The sequence below is a fragment of the Fusarium graminearum genome, chromosome 2 (assembly GCF_000240135.3).
Source record: "Fusarium graminearum PH-1 chromosome 2, whole genome shotgun sequence".
NCBI lineage: Eukaryota > Fungi > Ascomycota > Sordariomycetes > Hypocreales > Nectriaceae > Fusarium > Fusarium graminearum.
This window is the reverse complement of record NC_026475.1, coordinates 5,812,300-5,828,385: the sequence shown is the minus strand read 5'-3', so window position 1 is coordinate 5,828,385 and position 16,086 is coordinate 5,812,300. Positions and strand designations below refer to the sequence as shown.

Sequence of the window (16,086 nt, the reverse complement as noted above, 5' to 3'; positions counted from 1 at the left end):
TGTGGCGATACTGACAGAGTGAGTGAATGAGTGAGTGGTAGACCTGTGTTGTGTGACGAATTTGAGGTGGATTTATGTTTAGTTTTGTAGGCAGCGGGAGCGAAACTAGGTTGTTTGGATCTACAGGGGCTGTGACGAGCGAGCCGGTATTGTTAGTGGAATATGGCGTCCTGTAACAAGTCAGATGCTGGGATAAGCCATTGCGAAGTGAAATGCAGAGGTGCAGGCAGGTCGAGCAAGCTGGCAAGGTACAAGCCTCTGACTGTCATGCAGGCAACTATTTGCAATGGGGCAAAGTCAAAAGCAAGGAGGCTGTTGACAAGGAAATGACAGGGTCAAGGTTTGTGGTGTGCTGTAGCACGTGTGCGGACAGAGGTGCTTCCTTTCTGCCAAGCACGCAGCCTTCTCTTGTCAGCACCAACGACAACGTCATGCTGGGGCCTGTGATGTTTCTTACTCTAGACAGATAATGATAGGCGGTGACAATACCTTGTCGAGTTGTGTGTTCCGAGCAGCGGGTGTGGAGACGGAGAAATCAAGTTGGTGTTTCTAATGGGACCCTGATAAGCGGTAACCTACCAAGAACAAGTCCAAGCCTTCTTTCTCCAAGCCTGCAGTTAGTACCCCAACTGCCGACAGGGATCTGGGTATGCTTACAGCAGGTCAAATCACTGGCTGGATATTACGGTTGCTGGCTTACTATTCGTTTACGTGAACATCTCAGACAGAGAAGGTAGTAGCTTAATATTAACTTTCGGCGACGGAATCATGCGATTTGAGACTAATTAGGCTTTTGTGAAGGGATATTCATTTAATAAAGTTTGTCAACGGGCGCGTTCTTTGTCGGTTTCTAGACTGGCTCAGTAAATTTAACCATCACTCAGTGCACTGCAACGCCAAGTAGTGTTCGGTCCATCCCACTAACGTGCCCGAAACCCACCACCGCTGGTGCCCGTAGGTGGTCCAATCGGGCTTTAGTGAAACAGATTAATCAATGTAATGCCGTGGAGGCGGGCCGGAGGAAATGGCCCTAAGCAAGGTCAAATGCCGTGTAACTTTTCCGAGTTGGTGATGAATCAGCCTGTTTGATCGAGCTTATCCATGACGAGAGTCTTACTTTGGACAGGTCAGGAAGTTGGAAATATACTGCAAAAAAGCTGAGACAATGCCGATTCTTACGGTGGCCTCGGATGTTGTGTCACTCCGTATCAAAGCTGGTGGCTCTGCTGTGGATGCATCTTGGCGTTCTTAGGCTTGAACATTGTCTGACCGCAGTCAAGAGGCTTGCGTGCACAGCAGATAATTATATGCACAAAAAGCCAAGAACAGTCTGTACGAATCACATCTCAATTATTTGAAGCTGACGTTGACAACGAATAAACTCGTGACAAGGGCAATATGCTGTGCCTGGTCTTGGCCTGTAGCTAAGCTTATTATTGTCAGCACAGCACAGCACAGCACAGCACAGAAAACAGCACTTTGGTCAGGGGTCGGATGCAGAGGAATGGTAGGTTGCATGGCCGATCCACCAAAAGTCTCACTCTCACTCTCACTCTCACCCAGACAATTGGGGCTCATCCTCCTCAACAAACACAAGCAAACAGATCCATACCTGATAACCTCGAGACTGAACTGCATGTTCCTTCGCCGAGACTTTTACTTCTAATAATAGTCTGTTCTCTGCACGTAGTCTATGATCTGCAATGGCCCTCATCACAATCACAGTAAAAATGGTCTGATTTGTTTCTCTCTGTTGGCGCTTCAGTCAAAGCCAAGCATCAGAGCGTTCAATCAGAACCATCCCATCACCTCGGTTATCCTGCAGCGCTAGAACGGCAACTTTATCGACGATGTCACCGCATAAGACCCCCAACTATTGCCTCTCCCGTCCAGGGTAGCAGCAATCGTCCGGTCTTGTCCAGCAGCTTACCCCTGCGACGCGGATCTTATCGCTGAACGGTATTGCTGCACTAAAAGAGAAGCTCTCTAACTCTTCAAAATTGCCCCCTCTGCAGGCGAAAGGCGTAGTAGATGACTTCACAAGAGCCGAGGATACCCTGCAGGATCAATCCCATCACACTCCAAGTCACACTCACAAACACAACAGACCGTGTCCTGTGATTCGCGCGCGTTCACTGGCTGTCACACAGCTACTCTATTATTAGTGTCTTTTTTCTCCCTACGTTCGGCTGTGGTGGAATGTACCTGCATTTAATAACAAGGCCACTTTACAGGTAGGTGTCACAGTTCATCGTCGAGAAGCAATGCGCGCATGCGGCATAGCACGGCAAACCTAATTACCCCAAGGGTTAACACAACTTCCCGAATCATCGGCCTACTCTTCTTCCTTCCTAGACTCGCCTGGACACAATTCTGATTTGGAATCAATGCACTGATGATCCTTTGCTGCGTGCGGGGTAGAGTAATGAATATCATGCGAAGATGGACATGAGCCCGCAGGGATGAGGCCTTCGCTTCGGCCCTTCGCCACTCTTCACCTTGGAAAAGCTCTTGGCGCTAGCCTTGATCTAGCTAGCCAGCTAACGTAAAAGACCCTCGTGGCGAGACCTTTTGTGAGAGAGAGGAAGCATCGGCAATGTGGGATAGTTTCGCTTCGCTTCTGGGTACGATATAGTTTGCTTTTACGATATAGTTTTAACTAAAGTTCCATCGGTCTTGGACGGGATGCGATGAAATAACTGCCAAGAACAGTAAAATCGGAACTCGACTGATGGAACCCGAGCAACAAACAGGATAACTCGGCATCGTTCTCAACATTCGTAAGTGATTGGTAATAGCATGGAAATTATATGCTTTGAGACCGGTTATAATTTGACATCAACTCGACCTTGTCTGTAAATCTATGTATGCCAAGTCAAAGGTTCCGCCACTTCGTTGTTGATAACATCGCGGCTATGATCTTGGCAACTGCTCGGTATCAAGCGTCCCGTCTTGACAGCTGATAAAACGTGATATAAGCTGATCAGTCAAATCTGAAACATATATGCAGGAGATTCGCTGCCGGTCAAGATACCCTTTGTGGAAGGCGAATTGTTGTAGCCGTTAAACATTAATTATTACTCTGTATAATATAGGGTATTCAAAACAGAAGGCATATCTGATCCACTTTGCAGTCGTGCTTCATCGAGATATCCTCTGCTCACAGCCGATTCGATCCAGATAGCCTTTCTTGTCCTTTGTAATTGTCAACCCACCTGCTGTTTGGAAAACACATGATGTACCCCTTCCTGAGGATGATAACCGCAGTGGATATTGAAGTTTGCCAGTATCGACCACAACTTCTATGGGTTCTGTAATTTCGTGTTCCTCATGTTCTTCTTCCTCACCATCGCTGCGCGTATCCTCTGCATTTCCACCACGGAGAACTCGGACGACCAGCTTGATGATCATAACAAGCCAGAAAACCATCAAACCTTCCAAGAACAACAAACCGGCGAGGAATAGTGACTTGATGGTGTAGTCGTAGCATATCCTCCCAGAGTCGTATACCAGTGGCTGAAGCATGTAAAAGTATCCTTCATCTTGTGGCACAGGTCCAGGACCGAGAATAGTATCTCCAGAGCCGGTATAGCACGTTGCGCCTGCGATGGCCAAGCTATGTGCGTATACAGACCAGCAAACCATAACAAACGCGACGTGCCGACAAAGCACCCAACTGACGACGAAGATACCGAACATGATATCGCACAAGGTTTGGAGTCCCATGTACTTCAGACACTTAGCAACGGAGAATATAAGATCGTTGAGATCCATCAATATGAGCACCACATTACCAACCCGGGTGAGGCCGTACCGGTAGGAGCTGTATACGAGAGCGATGGTGACGATGTGGTGGGAGACCATTTGCCAATAATCTTTTCGACGTTTCTCGATATTAACGACGATCATCTGCTGTAACCAAAAGGCTAATTGAGCTAGCATATAAGATTTCATCAGGCCCGACACCTCGCGGTTTGGCCAATTTGTCCACATGGCTTTGAGATCCAGCCAATATGGAGATGTAGCATAAATGTACTAGGGACGTTAGCAGAAAACCGGGTGAATGGAACTGCAAACATACAGTGCCCACAGAGCAACATGTGGAGTAGTAGATAAACAGCCAAGCTTGTTCTTTGAATCGCATCGATTTGTTTCTACTCAATCCCCAGACTGAGGCAATCGGCCCCAGGATGAAGCGCATTGTCCCATCGCGAAGACCGGTTAGGAGAAGGATGAGGACCAGTACCAAGTAATTGTCGCCGAATCCAACACCGTATTCTAGTGTTTCAGAGTTAAAATAAGACAGCGATGTGAATTTTCCCGTGTAGGGGCGCGTGACGGCGTTGCATTGGGCAAACAGCAACGGGGCGAGCAATGCGAGGCAAATGCCTACCAAAGTCAGTATTGTGGGAACATATGTCGGTAAAGGTAATGACAACAGGCGTCAATAGGGATAGGATACTCACCCATTTGATTATCGATAAGCCATTGTTTAGACAAGACGCGTTCTTGTCGGTGACATTGATGACCGTGATATCTTGGTGAGGAGGATTTGACGGTCATGATGAGCGTCAGCAATGCAGGATGTCAAGGTGTGGGTGTCATGCAGGGTCCGACTACTATATAAGCCCGAGAATAAAATGGATTTGCGATTTCGTTTTGAAACAAGATTGACTCCTTTATTTGTCTGATGGACATAGGCTCACCATCAGGTCACGTATGGGATGATCTCGGTCGGTGCTCCGCGGGTCTCCACGGCGTCGATCTAATTTGCGACAAAAAAAGGGTCAAAAAAAAACAAGATGAAAGCGAAAAAAGAATTATGATGGACATTAGGACCGAAAAATAAACGTGTTCGTGTTCGGGGACTTATTAAGCATGTCGATGGGTCGATGTTAGTGGTTAGATGAAGTGAGCTTATCTCTATCTCGGTCTTAGATCTGGCCTGTTGAGCTGTGATTGTGGGCTGATGAGGTGAATACTAAGTAATCTCACTACATCAACATTTTAGTATTCAACGAGATGATAAACTAGAATACAATCACATTCTTGCCGCTGTTCTTGCCCGTCAAGTATTCCTGCCTCATCTTCTCAGCATCTTCAATCTTCCATTCCTTTATCTTGACCTGGATATCATGCTCCACAACCAGTTTCAAGAGCTCTTCCAACACAGGACGATCAGCAAGTAGAGATCCTACCAGTTTTATATCCCGGAAAATAATGTTTTGGTAAGATAGCGTGATGCCCTTTTCGGGCTGGCCTAGAAGGACCATCGTGCCGTGTTTGCGCGTAAGTTGAGCGGCAAGATCGAATGCTGGGGGCGCGTCTGTTGCAATAATTACAGCATCAAGTCCTGGATAATCACTTTTGACGACGTCTGTGATTTTCTTCATGGAATATTCTAGAGGGTCAGACGCAAGAATGCAAACGTCGGGCTTGAGGGTGTAGGACGACACAAGATCCAAGGTGTCTTGCTTGGCGTCGATAGCAGCTACTTGATAGCCCTACACATATGGATTAGAAGTTGCCTGTATTTTAAAAACGCTTTACATACCATTGCTTTTGCTAGTTGGGTTCCGATATGTCCCAAACCACCAATGCCGATGATGCCAATTGAGCCTCCAGCTGGAACCTTGGCGTTCTTGATCCCGCCGTATATGGTTGCGCCTGCGCACATCATACAGGCCGCAGTAGGAAACTTGAGTGCATCAGGCAGCTTGACTGCAAAGCGAGCGTCCCTAGGAATGATTAGTACGGGCCGCAAGATCAAGCGAGTGCATGCACTCACGATACCATGTACTCTGCCCAAGCTCCATCCGCAGTGAGTCCCTTCATCAGAGGAGCGTCACAGTATATAGGCTTTCCAGCCTTACAGTCCGGACATTTTCCTGTATTCTTTGTCAGAACAGCTACCAATATTTAGTAAACAATACTTACCGCAACAGCTATCAAAGTTGAGACATCCCACGCGATCACCTTCCGTAAAACCCTCAACTTCAGAACCAACTTCTACAACAACACCAGTTGGTTCGTGGGATCCGATAAATGGTAGTTTGGAGCCAAATTCTCCTGCGAGAGCCATGCAATCAGTGTGGCAGAAACCGCCAGCCTTGATCTGAATCAGAAGTTGGTGAGGCTTGGGTTTGGGCTTGTCTACTTCCGATACGGAGTAGGGCGCATTGAACTCTTTGATCTGGATTGCCTTCATCGTGAGATCTGATGATTATTGTCTTGTGGTATGTTGGATGTGGTAAAAAAAAGATTGTTGAGGAGAGGGTTAATTTGTAAGCTGGATGAGTTGGTAACGTCATAGAGGATGATGCTCATGTCAAGGCTGCATCTTACTCCACTTGCCTAACTAACGTTGGTTGACAAGTTGACATGAGCAGCCTCAGCATGACTGCAACATTGGCTGCTCGAGACATAAAAAACGGAATCAGTAAGTATTTTATGCTACGTAGATTATCTTCTTAGACTGTTACTCTTTATGTTCCAACCTTCGGACGTTTATTTGTGTCTACCTCACTAGACCACACATTATACTTGAGATCGAGGCTGGATAAAATAAGCAAGTAACATACTTTATATGAACCAGATCAAGGGCCAGGAAACAGTCGATAACTCCTTCTCTTCTCACTGATGAGTACCCGCTGATTGGATATTTTCCAAGAGATGGGTCAATTTCCAATTGCATGACATCTATTGTTGCCAGGTCGTTGACCCAAACCATGAACAGGCCCTCGCGAAGATGAATCTTGATCAAGGTCTTGAAGGACACTGGTACAATATTGTGATATGAGGACACCAAAACACGATATACCTGTATAGTCAGTATACGCTATCAGTCATTCACCACTACCCTCATTACGTGTACCCTGCCAAAGTGCTCCAAAACCCCTCCTACAGGCCCCTTTGTGCACGTTGTTAATGCACTCAAATCTGCCAAGGCTGACAAGACGGATGATCAATAATCCATTCCACGCAGCGCTTCATTGGCCCGATGCTGACCGTGATAAATCACGTTGGTCGTCACTTATAAGACGCAGCCCTTCTTTTCGTGCGTTGGTACGAATCTTGCTTCCCCAAATACTCTGTCCCTTTCAGAAGCACTCTCCCCTATCACTTACCCCGTCTTTTCCAAGATGACCATGGCTTCCAACAGCACAAACACCGTCTATGTTGTCACTGGAGGCAACAGAGGCATTGGTCTTGGTCTTGTCAAAGCTCTTGTCGCTCGTGCCCATTCCACTGTTTTTGCAACTGTCCGTAACGACAAGTCACAGTCGTCTCTCGAAGCTGCTCTTGAAGGTGTTCCAAGAGGTGATAACAGCACCATCTCCATTGTCCAGTTGGACTTCTCCACTGCCCTCTCCCCTGAGCACATCAGGGCTGCCTTTGACATTGATCGCGTCGACGTACTGATCAACAACGCTGCCATCAGCCCTCCAAGCTATCCGGCACTCGAGATACCCATTAGTGATCTTCGATCGTCGTTTGAGATCAACACCATCGGTCCCCTTACCGTCACTCAGGGCCTTTGGCCATACCTGAAGAGGTCTTCTGCTCCTAAAGTTGTCAATGTCTCTTCGTCAGTTGGGTGTATAACCTTCCAAGAGGTTGTCGCTGGCGCATATGGGCCTAGTAAAGCCGCTTTGAACTGGCTTACTCAGGCTTTGCATTTGCAAAATGAGGGTTTGGTTGCTTTTGCGCTTCACCCAGGCTTTGTGAGCACTGAGATGGGCGATTCAGCTGCGACGGAGTGGGGGTTCCCTTTATCCATGCTCGAGAGCGTTGAGAGCTCTGTTGAGGGCATGCTCAAGATAATTGATGGTGCAACTCGAGAGAAGACTTCGGGCAAGTTCATCACGAACAAAGGTCAAGAGCTTGCTTGGTAAGGGCGCGTCGGAGGTCTGTTCCTCAGGAGCTGTATGATCTGTCGACAAAATACACGAATGATGCTAGATGACACGTAGCACTTAGGAAGACGGCTCATATCGGGGAATCAAGAAGTCAATTTTGATGTCATGAATCTTATAATGCCGTGTCCTTATCAGATATTGCCATATTTCCCCCATAAACAGAAAAAGTCAAAACCAGCTCTGCGAATGTGTTGAACATGACACCTGTTACTAGGAAGTTTCAGCCACTGGAGGCTACAGTACAGAATACGGATCGAACATGTATAAGATAAAGCAGAATGACTCCCCAGAACTAAATAGTAAATACACAGATCCCATCACTTCAACCGAACTCTTGGTTACAAATACTTATCTTCCTTCCTTTATCACATTTGCAGATCAGAAGAATACCAATCATGGGGCTGCTGAATTTCCCAAAGGTACCACCTCCACACTCAGGGGTGTCGGCATGTGCCAAATGGGAGTTTTTGGTGGTGTTCTTTAGTCTTATCACCATTGCCTCCATAGGATGTTATCTCTGTATGAAATGGGTGTACCCAAAGGATGGAGGCGACTTTTAACGGACCCGGAGGCTTTGGGTGTTACAAACAGCGAATCAAAACCAAACCAGGTTCGTCCTTTTGTAATAAACTTTAATCCTCACAAAAAAAACATACTAATATAAAGTATCAGGGCAGGAGCGAATCAAGCTGTATGGCCACGACAGGGGGAGGGTATAAGAGGGAAGAGTTCCTGCTAGATTTGTCGATTTTGGAAACGGCAAGCACTTCCAACCACTTTGTTTATGTCACATACTTTGTGCCTGGACTCCTGACTACCTACTACCTATACTATTCAACTTCTTTTCATTCCTGGTACAACTTGAAACAAAATATTGCCTTCGGCCGCCCTACATTGAGAGTTATACAAAGTAGGGCACTCTCCCATATTGTATTCTCCTCACGCAGCAACAGTCCCAGTACAAATGGAGAGATACTCGCGCATTTATACTTACATCCTGGCGGGGGTTGCATTCACGATGCTCGTGCTAGCTTTGCTCATCGTCAGGTGTTGCTATTACAAACGCTACGACTTCGACAGGGCGAAGGAGATCGATGAAGAGCTCGCAGAAATCCGGAGCGGTCGCAGTGGCTATCTTCCCTGGGAAATACAGAGGTCGCGGGTAGATCGCGGCGATTGGAACATGATCAGTCGGTACTATCGCCGTCACCCGGAGCTACTAGTAGATGAAGATTAATGGTAAGTCCAGGGACTGTCAAATCCCCTATTCAGCGATCAAACTAACGAGACGAACAGAGGAGAGCGGAGTGGTTGGTACAACGCCAAGCAAAATATGCCTTCAGCTGCCCTGGATCAAGAGCTACGCCGTAGGGCACAAATACAACCTTATTCTCGCACAATACCAAGATACCGACTCTCGTTAAGGCGCCTCGGGACAAAATCAGTGGGTCAGCTTATGCTGCTTAGACTAGGCTTCTTAGACTATTTGTTTTCATATCCAAAGGGTTATGAGGTCAACTTTTCTACAACTCACTAGAGGCGTCACGGGGGTATATCGGGTACCTGACAAGGTTCACGACTTTGACCGAGGGGCAATTTTTGGCGTGATTTCAGTCAAGGACATGGTTCAGCTCTACATGTCTTTAAAGAGGGGTTAGGGGATTTTGGATGGCGAGTTTTGCATTTGTCTCTGACCTTATCAACATCGCATCATCTTTACAGTTGAGGTTCAAGACTGTTTTGGCCAGTCAAGTTACAGCGAATTGGCTTTTTCCAGCCTTCTTTCAACCCCACCTTCTGGTTCCCTGCCATTGAGTTCAAACATCAGTCACGTTGATGGATTCCAATCAAGACACGATGCTATTCGAGGGTAAGCATCTCAACAATTTTGCCTTCACGCATGTATATATGACCACTCCAACTCCCCATCTGTTCCCACTCTCTTTTCTTTCCCCCTACCTTCAACCTTTCTCTTGTTCCAGACCAAACAGACTCATCATGACTCCCAATGAGTGGGTTAACTCGTACAAGGGCACCCTTCTGATTGTCGGCATAGGATGTTTGCTTACCTTGATCGGCATATGGAGGGCCATTGTTTATTTCAAGGTCAAACAACCAGAACCTCCAGTAGCTCAAGAGTGGTGGAATGACGAAGAGTAGCCTCCGTTTTGAGAAGCCGTTTCCTGACGATCGTCCCTGATACGTAAGGCTACCGTGTATCAATTCTCTTCTGTGCATATCCTCTCTTTCTCTCCTCGTGTCTCATTCCTCGATCCTCCAATGGTCTTCTGTGCCCGTATTGCCCGCCACGTCTCCTTGCATGACCCCCAGATTACTAACCTCCCAGGAATGTGTACGTGTTTTCGCATGATCCAAGAGATACGACTTCCAGTCAGTGATAAACTTTGCAAGACCGAGTGTATCATTTTTGGCGCCCAGCTTCAACTTGGCGGACAATCCTTTTCTTATCGACTTGGCCACAGACCACACTGTGTCTTCGATCCTTTTGTTCAGCTCCTGGTTTGATTGGGCATCGCTGACCTGCTGTCTGATTGTCGCGACGAGACCTGGCTCAAACTTGTAGGGCCAATACACTACACCATTAATAGCTGTCTTTTTCAAGTCCACTTTTGACATTCCTGGTTTCTGGAACTGTCTTAAGCAAATAGGTGTCCCGCACTCAAACGCCCGAGCCTCATCTTCGGCAATTCGAGTTGCCATTGATACAGAGATGAGGCTATGCAAAAGCGCAGTCAATGTCGTTTCCTTCTTGCGACAAGCGTCTAGCACTGGCTTCAAGACATCGTTTAGAAGAGTGGTTGATTTGAGGCGAGACTCGAATGGCTCCATCTTGATCGGTGCCCAGTTGGCTGTGTGAGGTGGCTTATCGGATTTAGACTGCGGGAATAAATCTTGGCTGAAGGTAGAAAAGATAAAGCTCGGCGAGACTGGCAGTTTGAGCAGATGATGCAGCGGGGGCGTGAACTCAGTGACTGGCAACTTGAAAGATCTGTCATCTAAAGTGATGGTATCATTGTCTGGTTTTTGGTTAAGGCATGCGAGCAGACTGTCATGGAAAAATCGTCCGCTTTTCCCATCTCCAACTGTGTGATCCCAAGCAAAGACGACATCGACAAAATCGCCTTTTGCAGATTTAAGGATTGTTGCTCTCCACTGCGGCCTCGTCTCTAGATCGGTATATCGTTCATTGACCTGCCAGTTTAGAGCAGCGTCAAAGGCTTTTCTGTGATCTTCTCCCTCGGAGACTGTCTGCCATGTGATGTGATTGTTGAAGTCTATATGGTCCAATCGGACCCAGTATTGCTTCTTTGATGCTTCATTAATTCGGCCGACGGTGAAAAGGGGATGCTGCACAATAGCGCTGGCGATTGCGTGCTCGAATTTATTCTCGAATATTGATTCGGTGGTAGAACCTTGGAAGCTCTCAGCCACATGGTAGCGACAAGCTAAAACGCACCCAACATAGATGCGCAGTGAATGCCCAGCTGATTGGAACCCTTCACTATGATTGGCATGAAACAGTCAGTTTCAAGCTCAGGTAAAGCATTTAGAGTTAATACAGACATTGGGCTTAGTTTCCTTAGTATTCTGTTACCTTCCCCAGGCTTCTGTGGGTTCTTGTTCTTGCGAAAGCGGTTCATCTTGAATTAAGTTTAATGCTGATCTTCAAAGTAAGAAATGCAGGCAAGCCTGTAACAATTTATTCGTTTAGCACATGAGATGCAATTTTACGAAAAGGGGTTATCGGATCATGTTACGATTAATCCCTGCCAACAGTCAGATTTAAGCGTAAGGAATGCCTGTTAGATGATGGACTTTAGGAAGGTGAGGTCCTAATGCGATCTTTATGCTGTAGATTGTTAAAGTTGACTTTGATCTGTTCATATCATCACCATTGAAAGCGCCTCATTGTGCTTGTCCATGGATGATGATCCCTCTCTACACCATACTCTGTATGCTCTCAATAGTTCCGCAAGTTTAGCTACGGGTTGACGGTCCAAATCCCCGACTACCCTGGCGCAGTTAGCGAAAAAGGACCAGGCAACAGGATAAAAGGCACATCGGTTACAGGGGTCAAGCCGCTGCGCCATGCGCTAAGTTCCTGACAGAATCGGTTGGTCTCGGTTGTGGACGAGGTCCATACCCTAGAGAGGACAATCGAATGGCCTCCATCATCAATTCCACCTGACAGCGGGATCTAGATGCTAATAAACACTAATAGTACGGAGTATTTTGTATCTTATAATTTCTAGGTAATCTGATATGGGTCGTGTTTTAGTAGCTGCTCGTAGGATCGTACCATGTTGTCTGTTCGTATTTGGTCATATCCGGTCTAGGGAGCACGCGAAGCTTGATGCAGTAATTACGAGAGACTAGATAACGTATTCGTTTCCTGATATTGTTCTCATTGGATAACTACACCTCAGCTGAAGGAATTCTTCCGGCTCGATAGTAGAGAATCAGGTTCTGTCATCGCATCTCAAGTCTCATGACGATATTAGATAAAAGAAGGATTGATTGATCTGAGGAAACAATGAATAGAGACTGCGCCACTCGCTCGTCTACCAATCAGACGAGTGACTCATGTCAACCTTCCTGAAGGATTAAGCGTAGGGACTAAAAATATCACTTCCCCAATTCTCAACGGAACTTTCCTTTCCTGTCCGCAGCCTCGAGGATGCAGAAAACCTGGATGCTACATGCCGAAGAGATAAAATAGGTTAGACACTTTATGCTATCTATGACCCGCTCGTCGGCTGTGTATTTTCTGTATCATGGGTGAAGGCCCTTAAGTTTTCTGCCCATCCCCTTTCCTTGGCCACGAGTCATTCATTGGCGCGGAGAAAGACTTTCTTCACTCTTAATACCCCACAGCCGCTGTCAAATTGAACTGATGCATTTGGCACTCGAATCTGACGGAATTCCCTCTGTCTCGATTACATCACCTCTCTAGACGAGACACTTCCACGCCAGTCAGTCTCGTTTGTCACGACAGCTGATGCTTACCAACGGGCCACTAAGCGTCTGCTGCCTCTTGTGGTGTTCTGATTCCTTCTTGAAGCCACTCGCTGTGGATATGCCATACGGCTGGGACCAATAAACCCTGGCCTGTCTCGGCAGTCGATCCGGTACGTACGTCAGACGAAAGGATTCAGGTCCAACGGTCGGCCGCCCCAGTTCTGTTCTGCCAGAGGTCGAGGTCGGTCTCGTCAAGACCGAGGTCATTGACACAGATTTAGTGATATAGGCGAGCATGCGCTCGCAGCACCACTCTACCGTCACAATCCCCATTCCTCGCCACATTCCGCCTCAGGTTGTTCTCGACTACTTACAGACATATGAACCTGTCCTTCGCCACAACCCTGGCATGGTGTCATGGACCCCTTCAACCTTGAACTACGAGACTGTCATCCACGACACCTTCTTCGACGCATCGGATCCCAACCAAAGCCTCCGCTGCTTTGAAGCCTATGAGATCATCAGGCTTGGCCCGGGAGTGGGGAGGGATTGTAGATGGCCCATCATCTTCCAGAGAGTACCAAATGGTATCGTGTCAAGGGCTGATGCACCCGCAAAGGTCATTAGCTGGACGCAGTGGTATGTGAGAGCGCGGCAGAATGAACAGGAATCCACCAACATCAGTACCCCCAGCACGGCAACGCCGTCGAGCAACGGGGATGAAGAGTGGGAGCTGTATGGAATTGTGACGCTCGAAGCCCATCGAATGTTGATCCCTTGGTGTAGACGAAGTACCGGCCTCTATCAGGAGGCAATTGGACAGGGAATAGTGGATGATGTCTGTTCAAAACATGCTGCCGCGTCAGGAGTAACGCCATGACGGTGGCCATCACGAAACACAAGTTTAGGAATGTCAAATAGCGGTCAAATGTATACACTCTGTCTTCAAGTGGTGAAATCAGATGGTCTTTAATTGCTATATCGTCATGTTATATACACATCCGAGCGCAAGTCTGGCGGCCATATATCGCCCGTCGTGGCTGCATGCGTGATTTAATAGACGTAGCGGAAGTTGAGATTCTTCCTGTCGGTAATGTCTGAAAGCTCAAGATGATCTCTCTCCTCATGCACACCAACACTATTCTGCTGCAGCTTATCACGTCGCTTATTCTCACGGATGATGGTGAATCGCAGAAGGAGCATCGTCAGTGTCGAAACACCAAAGCAGATTGTTGTCGCCAAGAAGCCGCTCTGTAATGACATCAGTTTTATCCCACACGAGCATAAGATGTATGACTTACGGAGTATCCTGGCGCCTCGGATGGGAAGAAGAGAAAAGGGCCGATGATGTTGCCTGCTGTATAAGACATGAACATCATAGCAGACGCAACACTCTTCTTGGTGAAGCCGGCAACATTGGAAGCCACCATCGAGAGCGCTATGGGAAAGCCAGCTGCGAAAGCCACAAAGACCCAGAGACCGAACAGTTGGCTTCCTTGGTTGGGTCCGTAACGAACAAGGAGGGAGCCAGTAAGACTGCAACAATTAATTGATGTATGGCACAAGAAACAGTGATGTTGTCTACCTGATCAAGCTGAGACATGCACCGATAATAGTTCTATAGCCGTCATAACGACTGCAGAGATAGGTAGACCCGAGTGCGAAAAAGGCAAGAATGGCACCCATGGGCATGTTAAGAAGATAAACCTCGAGCCTACTGAAGCCAAACCCAGCCATGACAAGACTGCTGAACTGTGAAGAAGTTAGTACCATATTGGTGTCGAGAGGATTTACTGACAGTTGTGTGAGCACCATTGGGAATGCTAAACGTAAGCTGGAAGAGCATCAAGAGGAGGACATTGGGATCCGTGATGACCTCTCGAACCTGATCCCACTTGAAGTTGTTGTTCTTCATTCCAGTTTGGTTGCTTCGAATTCGATCGACCGCATCGATGTGTTGTTGTTCATCGAGGAATCGTGCAGTGTTAGGAGTATCTGGGAGAAAGATGGCTAGGACGACAGCCCATACAAGAGTAATGAGACCGAAGATGATGAAGAGCCACTATGAAGGTGTTAGTCGCGTTACGAAGGGAAGAGACGATAACCTTACTCGCCAAGCAGCTAAAGGACCCCCAATTTGAGCAATCCCATAAGCCAGTAGGCCACCCATCATCGTTGCGATAGCATTGCCCAAGAACCAAATTCCATGTCGGAAAGGCTGTTCTTCACGGGTATACCACATTCCAGTGATCAGAGAAAAACCTGGGGAGATCGAAGCTTCTGCCACACCAAGGAAGAAACGTGCCACAAGAAGCCCTTCGAAGCTTTGGACTGCAGCGTGACAGCAAAGTACGATGGCCCAGGCGAGACTTGAGCCAGCCAGATATTTTCCGAGTGGGAGGCGGACCATTAGAAAAGAAGCTGGGTAGCTGAAGGCAAGGTAACCGAAGTAGAAGGCACTGCTACACCAGCTGTATCTTGATCCAACGAGATCCTGATAGTGTTAGTAGAAGACTTGAAAATTTGACAGTAATTGTACGTACTAAGTCGTCGATTATTCCCATGATGGAGGAAAAGTTGAGTGATTGCTTGTCGAGGAATTGCAAGGTATAGGACACAAGGAGCAATGGCATGAGACTGGAATGACTTGTCAGACTCTTGGCATAGATGGAGTATTTTGTTAGACTTACCAAACGTCGATTCTTCTCAACACCTTTCTCCCCCGTGCTCTGTTGTCGACTCCTTCTTCAGCAACTTGTAACGAACCTTGTAGACTCAATGTCTCGCCCATCTTGGTGTCAAGATCGTGATTGGGGAGACTGGTCTTCTCTGCTTTGCCGGTTGTCATTTTGTAAGATATAGAGTAATAATTGTTGTTGAAGAGATATTGTATGCTCAAATCTGGGGATTCAAGGCCGTTAAGTAGACGATCGCAAGATGCAGGTCGATAATCTAGACCAGATGGCGTTGTTATCTCTCCTCAATTGATTGAGATATCTCCACCCCCGCAAAGATAGTGTATCTATCGCCCTTGGAAGAGTCCGGGGTTATTGATGTTTCATCACTCTGGATATCAACAAAAGCATTGCAAACAAGACATAAAATCTTTACCCGTCGAGAAGAGCCGTTTCTTCAGCTCGGATATGATAATACTCTGATTGGGCAGCTCGGCAGGTGAAGGTTGTTT

The 16,086-nt window shown here is 47.1% G+C and overlaps 7 protein-coding genes across 7 annotated transcripts; 2 read left to right on the top strand and 5 right to left on the bottom strand.

The window, feature by feature from the left end:
• Nucleotides 1-3,141: 3,141 nt before the first annotated feature.
• Nucleotides 3,142-4,563, bottom strand: FGSG_03851 (uncharacterized protein; the record flags this gene model as incomplete). Its single annotated transcript, XM_011323526.1, has 3 exons — nt 3,142-4,035; nt 4,082-4,389; nt 4,467-4,563. 3 exons carry the CDS (start codon nt 4,561-4,563, stop codon nt 3,142-3,144), a joined length of 1,299 nt encoding a protein of 432 aa, XP_011321828.1.
• Nucleotides 4,564-5,030: 467 nt separating this feature from the next.
• FGSG_12368 (uncharacterized protein) lies at nt 5,031-6,208 on the bottom strand (the record flags this gene model as incomplete). The annotated part of the gene is made up of 4 exons (XM_011323525.1): nt 5,031-5,504; nt 5,555-5,738; nt 5,789-5,888; nt 5,938-6,208. The coding sequence occupies 4 exons, from the start codon at nt 6,206-6,208 to the stop codon at nt 5,031-5,033; spliced, it is 1,029 nt and encodes a 342-aa protein (XP_011321827.1).
• Nucleotides 6,209-6,485: 277 nt separating this feature from the next.
• Nucleotides 6,486-6,865, bottom strand: FGSG_12367 (uncharacterized protein; the record flags this gene model as incomplete). The annotated part of the gene is made up of 3 exons (XM_011323524.1): nt 6,486-6,555; nt 6,582-6,820; nt 6,860-6,865. The coding sequence occupies 3 exons, from the start codon at nt 6,863-6,865 to the stop codon at nt 6,486-6,488; spliced, it is 315 nt and encodes a 104-aa protein (XP_011321826.1).
• Nucleotides 6,866-7,142: 277 nt separating this feature from the next.
• FGSG_03853 (uncharacterized protein) lies at nt 7,143-8,403 on the top strand (the record flags this gene model as incomplete). The annotated part of the gene is made up of 2 exons (XM_011323523.1): nt 7,143-7,891; nt 8,220-8,403. 2 exons carry the CDS (start codon nt 7,143-7,145, stop codon nt 8,401-8,403), a joined length of 933 nt encoding a protein of 310 aa, XP_011321825.1.
• A 42-nt stretch (nt 8,404-8,445) lies between these two features.
• On the top strand, nt 8,446-9,156 carry FGSG_12366 (uncharacterized protein; the record flags this gene model as incomplete). Its single annotated transcript, XM_011323522.1, has 3 exons — nt 8,446-8,529; nt 8,592-8,829; nt 8,867-9,156. 3 exons carry the CDS (start codon nt 8,446-8,448, stop codon nt 9,154-9,156), a joined length of 612 nt encoding a protein of 203 aa, XP_011321824.1.
• A 1,025-nt stretch (nt 9,157-10,181) lies between these two features.
• On the bottom strand, nt 10,182-11,581 carry FGSG_03854 (uncharacterized protein; the record flags this gene model as incomplete). Its single annotated transcript, XM_011323521.1, has 3 exons — nt 10,182-11,353; nt 11,398-11,442; nt 11,536-11,581. The coding sequence occupies 3 exons, from the start codon at nt 11,579-11,581 to the stop codon at nt 10,182-10,184; spliced, it is 1,263 nt and encodes a 420-aa protein (XP_011321823.1).
• Nucleotides 11,582-13,952: 2,371 nt separating this feature from the next.
• Nucleotides 13,953-15,747, bottom strand: FGSG_03855 (uncharacterized protein; the record flags this gene model as incomplete). Its single annotated transcript, XM_011323520.1, has 7 exons — nt 13,953-14,150; nt 14,201-14,435; nt 14,485-14,651; nt 14,698-14,961; nt 15,010-15,393; nt 15,443-15,536; nt 15,590-15,747. 7 exons carry the CDS (start codon nt 15,745-15,747, stop codon nt 13,953-13,955), a joined length of 1,500 nt encoding a protein of 499 aa, XP_011321822.1.
• Between the last annotated feature and the right edge of the window lie 339 nt (nt 15,748-16,086).